We start from the raw sequence: 15,739 nt of genomic DNA on the forward strand, positions 1-15,739 counted from the left end.
TCGATTTGAGACCAAAGGACGTTTTACTTCTCTCCGTGTGGTACCTTCACCTCAGATTTTCCTCAAACTCCTCCGAAGGGACAGACGGGAGACACATCAGACTGTCTCAAACACAGAACTAACACAGAATTAATGTCACTAGCCAAGGCTAAGGAAAAATGCCCTTGGCATTAATGATTCTAACAGGACTTCCTTCAGGAGCCCTGACCTTGGTTTCTGTCACAAATATTTTCCCTTTCCAGGCCCAGCAAGAAACACACTCATTCACCCGATGGTGTCACCCCTGTGGGCTGGGGGCCCCCTGGATTCTCCTCAGTCGGGGGCCCAGTCTTCTCACCTCTATTCCAAACTCATGGAGTGGCTTAGTTCAAAGGATTTTCTCTTTCTTTTTCCTATTGAGGCATTTTTAAAAATGCCCTGAGCACTGTGGCCCCCTCACACACATGGGGTGGTCAGGCCCTGAGCCAGACTCACTGCCTCTACAGGAACGGAGGAGGCATCACGGGCTGCAGCCCCCAGAGGCCAGGCAGCCTGAGACAGGCCTCGGCAAAGAGAGGCGTCCAGACTGCTACGCCGGGGAAGGTCTGTCTCCACGGAAAATGTGTGCGCAGGTTTGGCCCCATGCCCTTCTACAGCCAAGACCCAAGTGTGGGATGTCTTCTTGTCCGCTGGGCTCCTCCCCTTACTTAGGCGGGGAATACAAGGACAAGGACCATGGCTTCCAGGCCTTACGCTTTCCCCCAGTGGGGCTGCAGATGGGCAAGGGAGGTGAAACTGCCCCCTCTTCCCTGGGCGGCAGTGTGGCACAGTGGAGACGGTCTGATCTGGGAGTCGGGGGCCGGAGTCGTGCTCTCCTCCTGCCATCATCTACCAGCTGTGTGCCCTCGGACAAGCCCAGGGCCTCCCTTCCTCAAATGGAGGCAACGTTACAAGCTGACTTGGTCAGGCACAGGCACACAGGGAGGACCGAGCCAGACTATGGATGTGAAAATGTATACAGTCGGCCTGGCGTGGGCCCCTCCCAGGCTGGTTCTGAGCCTGGCGTGGACACCACCCAGGCCCCATGTGTCCTTGGCCCCCTGGCCTCCAGCGACTCCCAGCCTCCCCTCATGAGCCCCTCCCTCTGCCCTCTCCCGGCCCACCCCACCCAGTCACCCCCAGGCCCTCACCACAGACTCCAGTGCCATCCGAGTCTGGAGGAACGTTAGGGCTTACTGAGTACCTCCACTCGGCTACAGAGAAGTGTCTCCCAAACCTCCCCTGGGGACGGGTAAATCCAAGGGCCTGCCTTCCTGCCCTCACTGCATCTCGGGGACGGCTCTTTCTGGAAGTACAGCAGTTAATTAATGCAGAGGGAACGAGGGAGCCGGTGTATCAGCATTTTGCAAACCCCCAAGGAAATAAGGAATCCAGGGGATGACCGCCAGCAGCCGCCAGGTCACAGCAGAGGCCACAGGACCTTCCAGGCCCCCGCGGCAGCACACGGCACCACCCGCGACTGTACCGGCCAAACACCCAGCCAAGTCCGATCACGCCTCTGCGCTACCCATTGACAGGAAGCACGGGAACTGCGACACAGGCTCAACTAAACCCACAGGTGCAATCGGCAAGCTCCAGACTGTGGGACGCCCGGGAAGATAACCTGGTTACCTCGTCACGCTCACTTCAGGGGAGGAAAGGAGGAGAAATGTTCTAGATTCATTGAGACATAAGGGCCTCATGAGCCAAATGCCACCCGTGGATCTTGTTTGGGCCCTGCTCCAACTGCAGAAATACATCGTGAGATCAGTAAGAAAATCTAACACTGACTAGGTATTGGAGGATGAGAAATCACAGTCGTTTTAGGTGTGATAATGGCGTTATGATGGTCTTTTTTTTTTTTTTTTTTTTTTGCCACGCCGCAGCTTGCGGGATCTTAGTTGCCCAACCAGGGATCGAACCCGTGACCCCTGCAGTGGAAGCACAGCGTCCTAACTCCTGGACCACCAGGGAAGTCCCTATGATGGTCTTTTTTAAAAGATCCCTTCTTTGATGGATATGCTGAAATATTTATAGAGGAAGTAATATGAGGTCTGGGACTTGTTTCAAAATAATCCAGTTGGGGTAGTGGGTGGCACTGGTAGGGCTTCAGATGAAATAAGACTGGCCCTGATTCCTGAAGCTGGGAGGTGGCCACACAAGGGTCTGTGAAAATTATTCTCCCTACTTTGAATTGTTCTGTTTGAAATTTTCCAAAATAATTTAAAAAAATAAGTTCCTATTTTTCAACTCAGTCAATAATCCTACTTCTAAGAATCAGCCTCAGAAACAAGCCACATGGATGGCAGAGCAGCATGTGCTGTGAGGCTCACGGTACCATCACCAGCCCAGAGAACAACAGGAAGTAATCTCACGGGCCACCTCCACAGGAAGAGCAGGCGATGCCGCAGTACATCCACTCAACCAGGTATCATGCCGACATTACACAGGATGATGTAGAGGCTCTTCAACAGACAGGCTAGAGGGTCCACGAGCTCAAGCCATGTATTAATGAGCCTCTCCTCATTCTACTAGGATCTAAGCTCAGTGAAGCTTCACTCACGGCTCCATCCCCAGACACAGGACAGGCGCTCAGCAAGCATGTGCTGACGGAGCACATGCTTAAGTGGAAGAACGTCATCCAGGTGAATGAGCAGGCCAGCTTGTGTACACAGCGTGATCACCCCGTGAGAGGAAGTGAGCGCACAGGCACAAAGCCCAGAAAGAGCAGCATGTGCTGTGAGGCTCACGGTACCATCACCGGCCCAGAGAACAACAGGAAGAGAAGGCAAAACTGAAACCGTCCCTGGGAGGCTGGGTAATGGGCTACTATCATTTCCAAAACCACAAACAAGCTACAAAGAGTCCTCGTCGCTGTTGTGTGACTTCGCCGTGCAGACGGAGACTTACACACACTCTGAGCCCTCCTTTCTGCTCCACGACAGAGCAGCAACCCCCACGTTCTCCCGCTCTTCTCCACCAAGGGCCCTGAAATAGGTTTATAGCTGGCAGAAGTCACTCGCCAGGTTCCAGGAGCCGTTTTCTTAATTGCTTGTGATTAAGGTGTAAGCTGACTGCTGGACCTGGCGGGGCCAGGGAAGGGAAAGGCACTGTTTGGGGGATCTGGGGTGCAGGGCAGGAAGCTGAGGAGTGCGTGCTGCTGACAGTCTCAGAACCCCAAGTCTGTGGGATCCTGGGAGGAAAGCTTCTGATGGGCAGAATGTGGACAGGACCTGGAATGTTCCCAGGCAAATGGAGCCCATGTAGGCGATACACCCCCAACCTGAGCCTGGGCTGAGGTCCATTTCCATTCAGAGGTCCTGGGTGTCCAACCAGGCGAACGAGAGTCACTGCACATGCAGCACCTGGCCTGCTCTGAGCAGACAACTGCAGGCTCCACCGGAGAGCAGCCAGGGGCTTCCGGCTTGAAACCAGAGGGCAGGGGTCTAAATAAACAGCCAGGTACCAGGGGTGAGACATGGCTGCCAATTTCCAGAGGAGTCAGTCCGTCAGAGGGAAAGGGTAGAGGAAGCAGCTGCCTCTGGAGCCTCAGCAAGCCCACCACAGCCCACCAGGGCAACGTGGACTGAGACCTGGGGTCAAGGGCATCGTGGTCAGGGGAGGGGCTCGGGGCTGGGAGTGAGGATCTTTGCCTCTCATCCCTGATCTGCCATCAACTCACGTGGGGCCCTGGGCAGTCCGCTCTCCTGCTCATCTGTAAACAGAAAGGTCACATGCTCTCTAAGTCCCCTTGGCACTAAAATCTGAGAGTCTGTTCAGGGGGTTTGCAGCTAGGAAGAACATCACAGGGCACTGTGCCCTACAATGATCCTTGGGACCTCCCATTTTCGAACATTTACTGTGTCCTTCCCACACACAGCGCTGCGAGGAAGCACCATTAATCCAGCCTGTAGGCGCGGGGACAAAGGTAGTCGGAGAGGATGAAGATGGCCCTGTAGGAACCCAGTGCCTTCCAGCGCCCATATCCTCGTTCCTTCCACCAGTCAACCCAGGACAATCTAACCTGCTTCCTTCCCATCCACACGGGGATTGACAGTCATAATTAAATCCATTCCAGGGTCCACACACACACACCTAGCTGGCCAGATGCCCCTTCAAATCTGGAGGCAGCTGGGACCGCTCAGATCACCCTGACCTCAGGCAGGACAGGGGCTCTGGGTCCAGTCAGGCCTGGGCGAGTGTAGGGTGACCCTGAAGGAGGCATTCTGCCTTTCTGACTAAAGTAAACAGTGGCCTCGTCGCAATTCCCAAATCTAGGTCTATGACCAGTCTCACAACTCCGCAGGAATTTAGAAATATAAATCTTTTCAAGGACTGTCCTCTATTCTGAGAACACCCACCCTACTTTTCTGGTACTAAAATAACCTTTCTTTTCTAAAATGCCAACCATGTTAGATGGTAGTTGGGTTTTTTAAATTTTTGCTTCTTTACTTCCTTCCTTCCTTTAAAATGAACACATTTAACAAGGCTACATGTTGGCAACCCTTGAAAGATCCTTCCCTTTGTTAACACTGGTCTGTGAAACCTGGGCTAGGAATACGGTCTTTGGATTCTTTCTTTGTTCTCTAACAGCACCTCCAGGCTGGAAGGCGTCTATGATTAGACGACCTCTGAGATTAGTGTCCTTATAAGAAGAAATACCAGAGAGCCCCCTCCCTCCCTTCCCTTCTCTCCGTACACACAAAACACACACACACACACACACACACACACAGAGGCCATGAGAGGACACAGTGAGAAGGCGGCTGTATATAAGCCAGGATGAGAGCCCTCACTAGAAACTCAATCAGCCAGAACCTTGATCTTGGACTTGCCAGCCTCCAGAACTGTGAGAAAATAAATTTCTGTTGGTTAAGCCACGCAGTCTGTGGTGGTCTGGTATGCCAGCCCAAGCTGACTAACACACTTGTGATATCCTCTCTCCCTCCCTAGGTTTTTGTCTCCCCGTGACAGGGTAACACTGTATGAGGCCAATATTACCCTGATGCCAAACCAAACACATCATAAGAAAAGAACTCTACAGATCAATAGCTTTTATGAATTTGATGCAAAAATCCTCCACAAACCAAACGTAGCAACATGTAAAGAAGATCGTACACCAAGACCAAGTAGGATTTATCCCAGGGATGCAAGCTTGGTTTAATTTCCAAAAATCAATTCCAACAATATACTATACCAATAGAATAAAGGGCAAAAACCAGAGAATCATCTCAATGGATAGAGAAAAAGCATTTGACAATATTTAACATCTCTTCATTAAAAAACACAATAAACCAAGAATGGAAGAGAACTTCCTCAAAGGATATCTGTGACAAACCCACAGCTGATATCACACTTAATGGTGAGAGACTGAAAGCTTTCCTCTTAAGATCAGGAACAAGACAAAGATGTCTGCTCTTGCCACTTCTAGTCGACATTGTACAGGAAGATTTTACCAGGGCAATCAGACAAGAAAATCAAATAAAAGACATGCATATTGGAAAGACAAAAATAAAATATCTCTACTTGCAGATGACATGACCTTGTATACAGAAAATTCTACGGAATTCACTAAAAAAGTAAAAGTATTAGAACTAATAAACGAGTTCTACAAGGTTGCAAGATAGAAGACCCACATACAAATATCAGTTGTATTTCTATACAGTAGCAATGAACAAACTAAAAAAATAAAACTAAGAAATCAATTCCATTTATAATAGCATAAAAATAACAAAATACTTAGGAATAAATTTAATAAGACAAGTACAAAACTTATACTCCAGAAACTACAAAACATCATGTAAGAAATTAAAGAAGACCAATATAAATGGAAACATACCTCATTTCTTCATGGATCAGAAGAGTGACTATTGTTAAGATGGCAATCCCTGGGACCTCCCTGGTGGCAGAGTGGTTAAGAACCCTCCTGCCAATGCAGGGGACATGGGTTCGAGCCCTGGTCCGGGAAGATCCCACATGCCACGGAGCAACTAAGCCCATGCGCCACAACTACTGAGCCTGAGCTCTAGAGCCCACAAGCCACAACTACTGAAGACTGCATGCCACAACTACTGAAGCCCGCGTGCCTAGAGCCTGTGCTCCGCAACAAGAGAAGCCACTGCACCCAGACACGACCTCCTAGAAGGGCAGAAAGATGCACAGTCTCCCATGCAGGGAGTGAGGACTCCAGGCCCCATTTCACCCACAAAAGTTCTCAGTGACCAGCTAAGAAGCCACAGAATCATCTGGGCTACAGCTGTAATGGATGGCTAAAATCAAAAAGGACAACCACCAGGGACTTTCCTGGTGGTCCAGTGGTTAGGACTCTGCACTTTCACTGCCGAGGGTGTGGGTTCAATCCCTGGTCAGGGACCTAAGATCCCACAAGCCACGCAGCCTGGCCAAAAAAATAAATAAAAATTTTTAAAAAGGACAATCACCAGTGTTAGCGAGGATGTGGAGAAATTGGAATCTTCACACACTGCTGATGGGAATATAAAATGGCGCGGCCACTTTGGAAAACGGTCTGGCAGTTCCCCAAAAGATTAAACCTAAAGTTATAATATGACCCAGCAATTCCACTCCTGTGTATATTGAAAACACGTCCACACAAATACTTATACATGAATGCTCATAGCAGCTCTATATTCATAATAGCGAGAAAACGGAAACAACCCAATGTCCGTTAACTGATGAAGAGATAAGCAAAATGTGATCTATCCACACAACAGAACAGTATTCAGTCATAAAAAGGAGTGAAATACTGATACACGCTACAATATAGATAAACCTCAAAAATACTATGCTAAGTAAAAGAAGCCAGTCACAAAGGTCCAAATATCGTATAATGCCATTTATATGAAACGTCCAGAATAGGCGAATCCCCAGAGACAGGAAGTAGGTCGGCGGTTGCCCAGGGCTTGGGGAGGGGGAAATGGGGAGCGACTACTAGTGGGTACAAGAGGTTTCTTTTTGGGATGATGAAAATGTTCTAAAGTTGATGTGGTAACGATGGTTACACAACTCTGTGAATATACTAAAAACCATTGCCTTGCACACTTTAAATAAGTGACTTGTGTGGTGTGTGAGTTACATCTCAATAAAGCTGCTATAAAAGGAGCGAGCAAGAGGGCCAGACACTCCAGCGGCAGAACCCGCAGTGCGGGCCCCGCCCAGGGGCACCAGCATCATGTAGGAGCTTGCTAGACGCCCAGACCTACAGAATCAAAAGCCGGGGGGTGGGCCCAGCAATATGCGTTTTAACAAGTCCTCCAGGTGATCCTGAACCTCACTAAAGTTGGGGACCCCTGCTTAGAGTACGTGGTACTTAACCTTGACTGTACTTTGGAATCACCTAAGTTACTTTAAGGAAAACTCCATGCCCCGGCCCCCATAACAGACCAACTAAATCAGACTCTCTGCGGATGGAGCTCAGGCATGGCCTGTTTTAAAGCTCCGAGGTGAATTGACTGCGCAGTCAGGGTGAGAAGAACTGGATTAGAGGGTGTCTCAGGCGCCCCTCCTCTTCAGCTCTTTTGAGAGTTTGACCCTAGCTCGCTGGTGCCACCTGGTGGCCACATTGGGGAATGACTTTACATCTTGCTTCTGCCCCGGACCCTTATCCCTCCATCACCAACACCAGGAAGCCCAGGAATGGGGCTCAGGGATTCCCCTCCTCCCACTGCAGAGGTTAGCACCATCCTAGCCTTTGGAACGGAGATGAGGGGGCTGGCCTGGCGGGGAGGGGGCGAGAGTCCTCCGCTGGCTCTGCTTCCATTAAAACACCCCACACCCCAAAGGCAGCCAGAGCATCTACTGCTGAACATAGCCCCAACCACACCACCCTTCCCTCCCGCTGCCAGCAGAGTACAGCTAACTCACCCACCCAGCCTCATCTCTGACAACTTCCAACACAACTGTGTTCGCGGGCACCGAAGCACCTTCACTGCTTCTGAACTCGCTTCGCACCTTTCAGCCTCCTGGTCTTCGCCCAGGCGCTCCCTCCCGCCTGAAGTGCCTTCGCCTGGCTCTCATTACCTCGGGATTGTTCAAGGCCAGCTCTGTGGGACCCCTCCTCTCTTCCCAAGGCTCACGTCCCCATGATGCTCCCTGCTGCACCCTCGGTGTGCCCCACAGTGAACATCCACGGCTGCAGAGCTCAGAGGAGGGGAGGGCCTATCACCTTTGGCGGGGGCGGTCCCTAAATTGCCTAAAGGCAGTGAAGGGCTAGCAGGGCCGGAAGGAAGGGGCCGTGGAGAAGGGGACTCTGACAGAGTGTGGTCAGTGTGGGGAGAGGGCCTATGGGTGCTCTGAAGCAGGGCTAGGCATCCTTTTTCAACTACCTGGGTCTCCAGCTACAGAGAGAAATGGAAGCGTCAGTTCTCCGCCCTCTCAGGGTGTCCTGAAAGGAGGAGCTCAGGCTCTCAGTTCACTGCTGCCACCTGGTGGCAGAATACGAGACCACCATGAGTGACACCCACAGGCAACTCCAAAGGGGATATACAATGGAGCTGCTGGCCCTGGGGAAAATGAGCCCATCTTCCAAAGCTCAGCAAAGTCCATTTTCTGAAACTCCTTAACCCCTTTCCCCACCCCAAATTCGGCGGCCCTTCCAAGTGACCTCTGACCTTGGGCACAGCCTGACCCCAGATGGCCTGTCTCTAGCCCAACACCCTTTTTCCCAACCATGGTCTGATCGATGACCCTAAGCAAAGGTTGGCCTGGATCAGCCATTCACATGTGCCAGATGCAGGCTGCGCGTGGGGCTGGATTGGAGCTGCCTCTTCCCTGCAGGGGCCACAGGCAGAAGCTGACCTTGGGGACTGCTGCCCACAGCAGAGAGCACAAGGTCGGCACCCAGAGGGGTGCTCCCTCACTTCAGGCTCAGTCTCCTCGGCTTCCCCCACAGCTGCTCCCTCCCACTCCAGCACCCTCTTCTTCTCCAGCAGCCAAGCAAGTTCACTGGGCCAGAGAAGAACAAGAACAGGTCAGCGTGCTCCACACAGAGGCCAGAGGCCACAGAGTCTGATGCCCAGAGCGGCCCGGCGGGTTACATGGCCGCACCAGCTGGGCCCCATGTGACAGAGCACGGGGAACCACAGCCGACTGGAGGGCACATTTTTTCTAGATAGGCTAAAAATCTGAATGTTTATATGAAATCTGGACTTCTTTAGAAAACTTTCGGTTTGTATTATTGAATGCCCAGTCCCTCAGGCAGCATCAGCTGTGAAAACACTGAACGGCTTCCCCGTCGGATATTAAACAGCCACTCTCCAGGACCCATCTACCAACCTGCCTCTTGCCCAGGGTCCCCAGGGCCCCCAGGGCCCAGAAGCCGGAGAGTGAATGCCTGGCACCACAGGGATCTAAGACAGGGTGCTCCTCTGACCGGTCACATCCTTGACGGGTCCCAGAGCCGCAGCAGCTGCTAAATACCCTGAACCTCACCCCCACACACACCCCACCAAGCGCTCTAGAGCGCAGCCGGGACGAGCCGGGGCTGGCCGTACTTCCATGTCAGGGATCACCTCCGCTTCCAGAAGGTAAAGAAGCGACCGAGAGCCCCTGCGGGTCCCGTGGGGCCCCCAGCCCTCACACCCACGGTGGCCGTCTCCTGGGCTGTGCACGTGGGGACGGCACCCGGGCCAGGGCCGAGGCTCACCTGGCGGTAGGTGCAGATGATGATCTCCCGCAGGTGGTAGTGCATGGGCGTCATGGTCTCACTGACCGTGTCCAGGGCCGCGTCCACCTCCTTCTTCACGCGGTGCCCATCAGGCAGCAGCTGCACCACCTTCATCACCACCTGGGACCAGAGGAGGGGAATGAGCAGAGAGAAGACCAAGGTGGGGGGGGGGGGCCCCTCTAGCCCCGGCAACAGGTTCACCCACACCAAGGGCCGCACTGGCCTCAAGGCCCAGGCCCTGACCACTCCTTGCTTCTCAGATGGGGGCGGGGAACAAGGGCATTCCTCCGTATCTCGGAGGCCAGAGCTCCAGAGGTGCTTATTTTTTAAGCAGCAGGAACCTTGCTTCAAACGAAGCCTTATCCAGGACTCTAACCCATAAAACAGATAGCTGTCATGTAACTGGGGCTGGCGGGGCGAGGCGGGGATACAGGACAGGCCTAAGCTGGGGCCTCGCTGGCTCTCCCTCCACCTGGCAGCAGCCCCCAGACACCTCGGAAACACCCAGCTCTGGGGAACCCAGTGTGGACACCGCTCATCTGAAGTAAGCCCCCCTTTACTTGGGGAAACTGAGGCCCGTTAAGATCACTCCGCAGGGCAGGGCTTCTCCTCATAGTCACCCTCCCGACCACGCCCCTGCGGACCCCCCTCTGGATGTGCCTACCCTGCAACCCCTGCGCCAGCACCAACCCAAGCCTCCAGCACCTCCCACCCCCACTGCAGCAGGCCCTCCTTCTCCTCGCTGGCAGCCAGAGAGGCCATAGGAAAGTGTAAGTGTGAGCATGTCCTGTTTGTGTAATTCCTGGGATTCAGTCTCTTCCTGGCTCCCTGGCACTCAACATAAAAACCGAAAGCTTCCCCACGTCTACAAGGTCCCCCAGTGCCTGACCCCACCTGCCTCCCAGCCTCCCTCATAACCCACCCCCCCCCAGGGCTCCAACGCCTTCCTGGAGCCTCCTCAGTCACCCCAACAGCCCGCTCAGTCCTTTCACAGCCCCGAAGTCGACGTCCACCTACTCATCCATCCCATCCGTGTCCCCACTTGTTCACGTCTGCTCCCCACCAGACAAGAAGCTCCCTAATCCCCGAGAGCAATAGCTTTTCCACCTAGGAGGTGCCCCGCAGACGATGCTAAAAGAAGAAGAGACCAAAACCCTACCCAGCTCAGCTCTTCTCTCAATCTGACCCATCTCCACAACTGGGCCCTAGCGGGATCGTGGCAGGCAGGGTGCTCCCTCACCCCTGCGTTTCTCAGAAGGAACTGGCCCAGGGCCAGCACGCCGGCAGCGGTGGAGCTACAGCCCAGTGGGAAAAGAGGAGCCATCACCTGGGAGGACCCTCGGCTAATCCGGCTCAGGCCACACCCAGATCCCAAGCTCTGGGTCGGACATCTCATTTGAGAGGAGTGTGGACCACAGGTAGGTCCCCAGGATGGCCCAGGGGCAGTTCCCCAGGCAGAGGGCTACAGCTTTTTCAAATGCAACAAACCAAACTCCTAGCCTCTCCCCCTAAATTGCTCCTCCCCTTGAATTCTTCATCTCCTCGGCTGTCACCAGCGCCAGCCAGAAACCTGAGGTCATCCTGGGTGTCTTCCCTCTTTGCCTCACAACCAATGGCCCCCAAGACCAGCCAATAGTGACTGGACTCCTGTTCACCAGGCGGCCCCCGCCTCACTCAGGCCCCAGGCTCTCCTCTCCACACCCTCCTCCACACACTGGCCTCCAGAATGAGAATCTGATCACGACCTCCCCTACTTCTCTGCTGGCCCCAAGGTTAAGGTCAAACACACAGTATGGTCTTCCAGGGTCCGCACAGTCAGGGCCCCCACCTCAGCCCTGCCTCCTTCCATTCTGGCCAACTGCAGCCTTCCACAGATCCTGCCCCTTCCAGACTCCCTCCTTTGCACGTTTGATCCCCTCTGCACACTATCCCTCCCCCCAGCCCCAGGAGACTCACTCATCTTTCTAAAATGCACTCAAATGTCACCTCCTCCACGAAGCCCTCTTGGGCTCCCCCAGCTGCACCTTTGGCGCTCAGAACCAATGTCTATTTCAGCACTCTTCACAGTCTATTGAATGTTCCCCACTGGACTGTGGGCTCCACAGGCCTGAATTAATTACAAAGGAAGCTGGTCTAGACCTGAGCATGTCTTGGGGTGGCTAAGGATGGGGATACAGGGGCATCCTTGGGTCACATGATGTAACTTTAGAACACAGATTCAGAGGTCAACTACCTGGCTTGTGCCCTGACCCCATCACCTCTCTGACGTGGTTCTGGGGTGATGAGCTTGGCTCCCAGCACCTCAGTTTCCTCATCTATCAACTGGGAGTAGTAAGGGCACCTAACCTGTGAAGGGTGAAGAAGGGAGCACACACAGAGCTCCTGGCACAGGACTGGGTGTGAGTAGAGAGAGTTCTAACTATCACATCTGAGGGACCGACGTGTAGACTTGGAAATAAACCCTCGTGTATACGGTCAAATGATTTTTGCAAAACCATTCGATGGGGAAGGGACATTCTTTTCAACAAATGGTGCTGGGAAAACTGGATATCCACATGCAAAAGAATGAACTTGGACCCTTACCTTATACCATATACAAAAATTAATTCAGACAGAAAGATAGACAAGAACAAAAGGCAGAGGGCTGCGTTCCAGATGAAGGAACAAGATAAAACCCCAGAAAAACAACTAAATGAAGTAGAGATAGGCAACCTTCCAGAAAAAGTATTCAGAACAATGATAGTGAAGATGATCCAGGACCTCGGAAAAAGAACGGAGGCAAAGATCAAGAAGATGCAAGAAATGTTTAACAAAGACCTAGAAGAATTAAAGAACAAACAAACAGAGATGAAAATACAATAACTGAAATGAAAAATACACTAGAAGGAATCAATAGCAGAATAACTGAGGCAGAAGAACGGACAAGTGACCTGGAAGACAGAATGGTGGAATTCACTGCCGTGGAACAGAATAATGAAAAAAGAATCAAAAGAAATGAAGACAGCCTAAGAGACCTCTGGGACAACATTAAACGCAACAACATTCGCATTATAGGGGTCCCAGGAGGAGAAGAGAGAGAGAAAGGACCCGAGAAAATATCTGAAGAAATTATAGTCAAAAACGTGGCTAACATGGGAAAGGAAATAGCCACCCAAATCCACAAAGCGCAGAGAGTCCCAGGCAGGATAAACCCAAGGAGAAACACACCGAGACACACAGTAGTAATCAAACTGACAAAAATTAAAGACAAAGAAAAATTATTGAAAGGAGCAAGGGAAAAAAGACAAATAACATACAAGGGAACTCCCATAAGGTTAACAGCTGATTTCTCAGCAGAAACTCTACAAGCGAGAAGGGGGTGGCATGACACATTTAAAGGGATGAAAGGGAAGAACCTACAACCAAGATTACTCTACCGGGCAAGGATCTCATTCAGATTCAATGGAGAAATCAAAAATTTTACAGATAAGCAAAAGCTAAGAGAATTCAGCACCACCAAACCAGCTCTACAACAAATGCTAAAGGAACTTCTCTAAGTGGGAAACACGGAGAAGAAAAGGACCTACAAAAACAAACCCAATGGGCTTCCCTGGTGGCGCAGTGGTTGAGAGTCCGCCTGCTGATGCAGGGGACACGGGTTCGTGCCCCGGTCTGGGAGGATCCCACATGCCGCGGAGCGGCTGGGCCCGTGAGCCATGGCCGCTGAGCCTGCGCGTCCGGAGCCTGTGCCCCGCAACAGGAGAGGCCACAGAGGTGAGAGGCCCACGTACCACCAAAAAAAAAAAAAAAAAAACCCAAAACAATTAAGAAAATGGTAATAGGAACATACGTATCGATAATTACCTTAAACGTGAATGGATAAAATGTCCAACCAAAAGACACAGGCTCACAGAATGGATACAAAAACATGACCCATATATATGCTGTCTACAAGAGACCCACTTCAGACCTAGGGACACATACAGACTGAAAGTGAGAGGATGGAAAAAGATATTCCTTCAAATGGAAATCAAAAGAGAGCTGGAGTAGCAATACTCATATCAGATAAAAGACTTTAAAAAAAAGAACGTTACAAGAGGCAAGGAAGGACACTACATAATGATCAAGGGATCAATCCAAGAAGAAGATATAACAATTATAAATATATATGCACCCAACATAGGAGCACCTCAATACATAAGGTAACTGCTAACAGCTCTAAAAGAGGAAATCTACAGTAACACAATAATAGTGGGGGACTTTAACACCTCACTTACACCAATGGACAGATCATCCAAACAGAAAATTAATAAGGAAACACAAGCTTTAAATGACACAACAGACCAGATAGATTTAACTGATATCTATAGGACATTCCATCCAAAAACAGATTACACTTTCTTCTCAAGTGTACACGGAACATTCTCCAAGACAGATCACATCTTGGGTCACAAATCAAGCCTCAGTAAATTTAAGATAATTGAAATCATATCAAGCATCTTTTCTGACCACAATGCTATGAGATTAGAAATCAATTACAGGGAAAAAAACATAAAAAACACAAACACATGGAGGCTAAACAATACGTTACTAAATAGAATCACTGAAGAAATCAAACAGGAAATCAAAAAATACCTAGAGACAAATTACAACGAAAACATGATGATCCAAAACCTACGGGACCTATGGGATGCAGCAAAAGCAGTTCTAAGAGGGAAAAAGAAACAAGAAAAATCTCAAATAAACAATCTAACCTTACACCTAAAGGAACTAGAGAAAGAAGAACAAATAAAACTCAAAGTTAGTAGAAGGAAAGAAATCATAAAGATCAGAACAGAAATAAATGAAATAGAAACAAAGAAAACAATAGCAAAGATCAATAAAACTAAAAGCTGGTTCTTTGAGAAGATAAACAAAATTGATAAACCATTAGCCAGACTCATCAAGAAAAGGAGGGAGAGGACTCAAATCAATAAAATTAGAAATGAAATAGGAGAAGTTAAAACAGACACAAGAGAAATACAAAGCATCCTACTACAAGCGACTCTATGCCAACAAAATGGACAACCTGGAAGAAATGGACAAATTCTTAGAAAAGCACAACGTTCTGAGACTGAACCAGGAAGAGACAGAAAACATGAACAGGCCAATCACAAACACTGAAATTGAAACTGTGATTAAAAATCTTCCAACAAACAAGAGCCCAGGACCAGATAGCTTCACAGGCGAATTCTGTCAAACATTTAGAGAAGCGCTAACACCCGTCCTTCTCAAACTCTTTCAAAAAATTGCAGAGGAAGGAACACTCCCAAACTCATTCTATGAGGCCACCATCACCCTGATACCAAAACCAGACAAAGATAATACAAAAAAATTACAGACCAATATCACTGATGAATATAGATGCAAAAATCCTCAACAAAATACTAGCAAACAGAATCCAACAACATATTAAAAGGATCATACACCATGATCAAGTGGGATTTATCCCAGGGATGCAAGGACTCTTCAATATATGCAAATCAATCAATGTGATACACCATATTAACAAACTGAAGAATAAAAACCATATGATCATCTCAGTAGATGCAGAAAAAGCTTTTAACAAAATTCAACACTCATTTACGATAAAAGCTGTCCAGAAAGTGGGCATAGAGGGAACCTACCTCAACATAATAAAGGCCATATACGACAAACCCACAGCAAACATCATTCTCAATGGTGAAAACCTGAAAGCATCTCCTCTAAGATCAGGAACCAGACAAGGATGTCCATTCTCGCCGCTATTACTCAACATAGTTTTAGAAATCCTAGCCATGGCAATCAGAGAAGAAAAAGAAACAAAGGGAATACAAGTGGAAAAGAAGAAGTAAAACTGTCACTGTTTGCAGATGACATGATACTATACATAGAGAATCCTAAAGATGCCACCAGAAAACTACTAGACCCAATCAATGAATTTGGTAAGGTTGCAGGATACAAAATTAACGCACAGAAATCTCGTGCATTCCTGTACACTAATGATGAAAAATCTGAAAGAGAAATTAAGGAAACACTCTC

At 49.8% G+C, this 15,739-nt stretch overlaps 1 protein-coding gene across 7 annotated transcripts in view; it reads right to left on the reverse strand.

Moving 5' to 3' along the window:
• PALD1 (phosphatase domain containing paladin 1) overlaps positions 1–15,739 on the reverse strand; it is a 90,078-nt gene that overhangs the window by 10,664 nt on the left and 63,675 nt on the right. For all 7 annotated transcript variants that reach the window (XM_073793707.1, XM_033842592.2, XM_033842594.2 and 4 more), the window contains one exon: positions 9,680–9,820. In XM_073793707.1, coding sequence (XP_073649808.1) covers positions 9,680–9,820 — 141 coding nt within the window. The remainder of the gene's footprint in view (positions 1–9,679; positions 9,821–15,739) is intronic.

The sequence above is a fragment of the Tursiops truncatus genome, chromosome 16 (genome assembly GCF_011762595.2).
Source record: "Tursiops truncatus isolate mTurTru1 chromosome 16, mTurTru1.mat.Y, whole genome shotgun sequence".
NCBI classification, from domain to species: Eukaryota; Metazoa; Chordata; class Mammalia; order Artiodactyla; family Delphinidae; genus Tursiops; species Tursiops truncatus.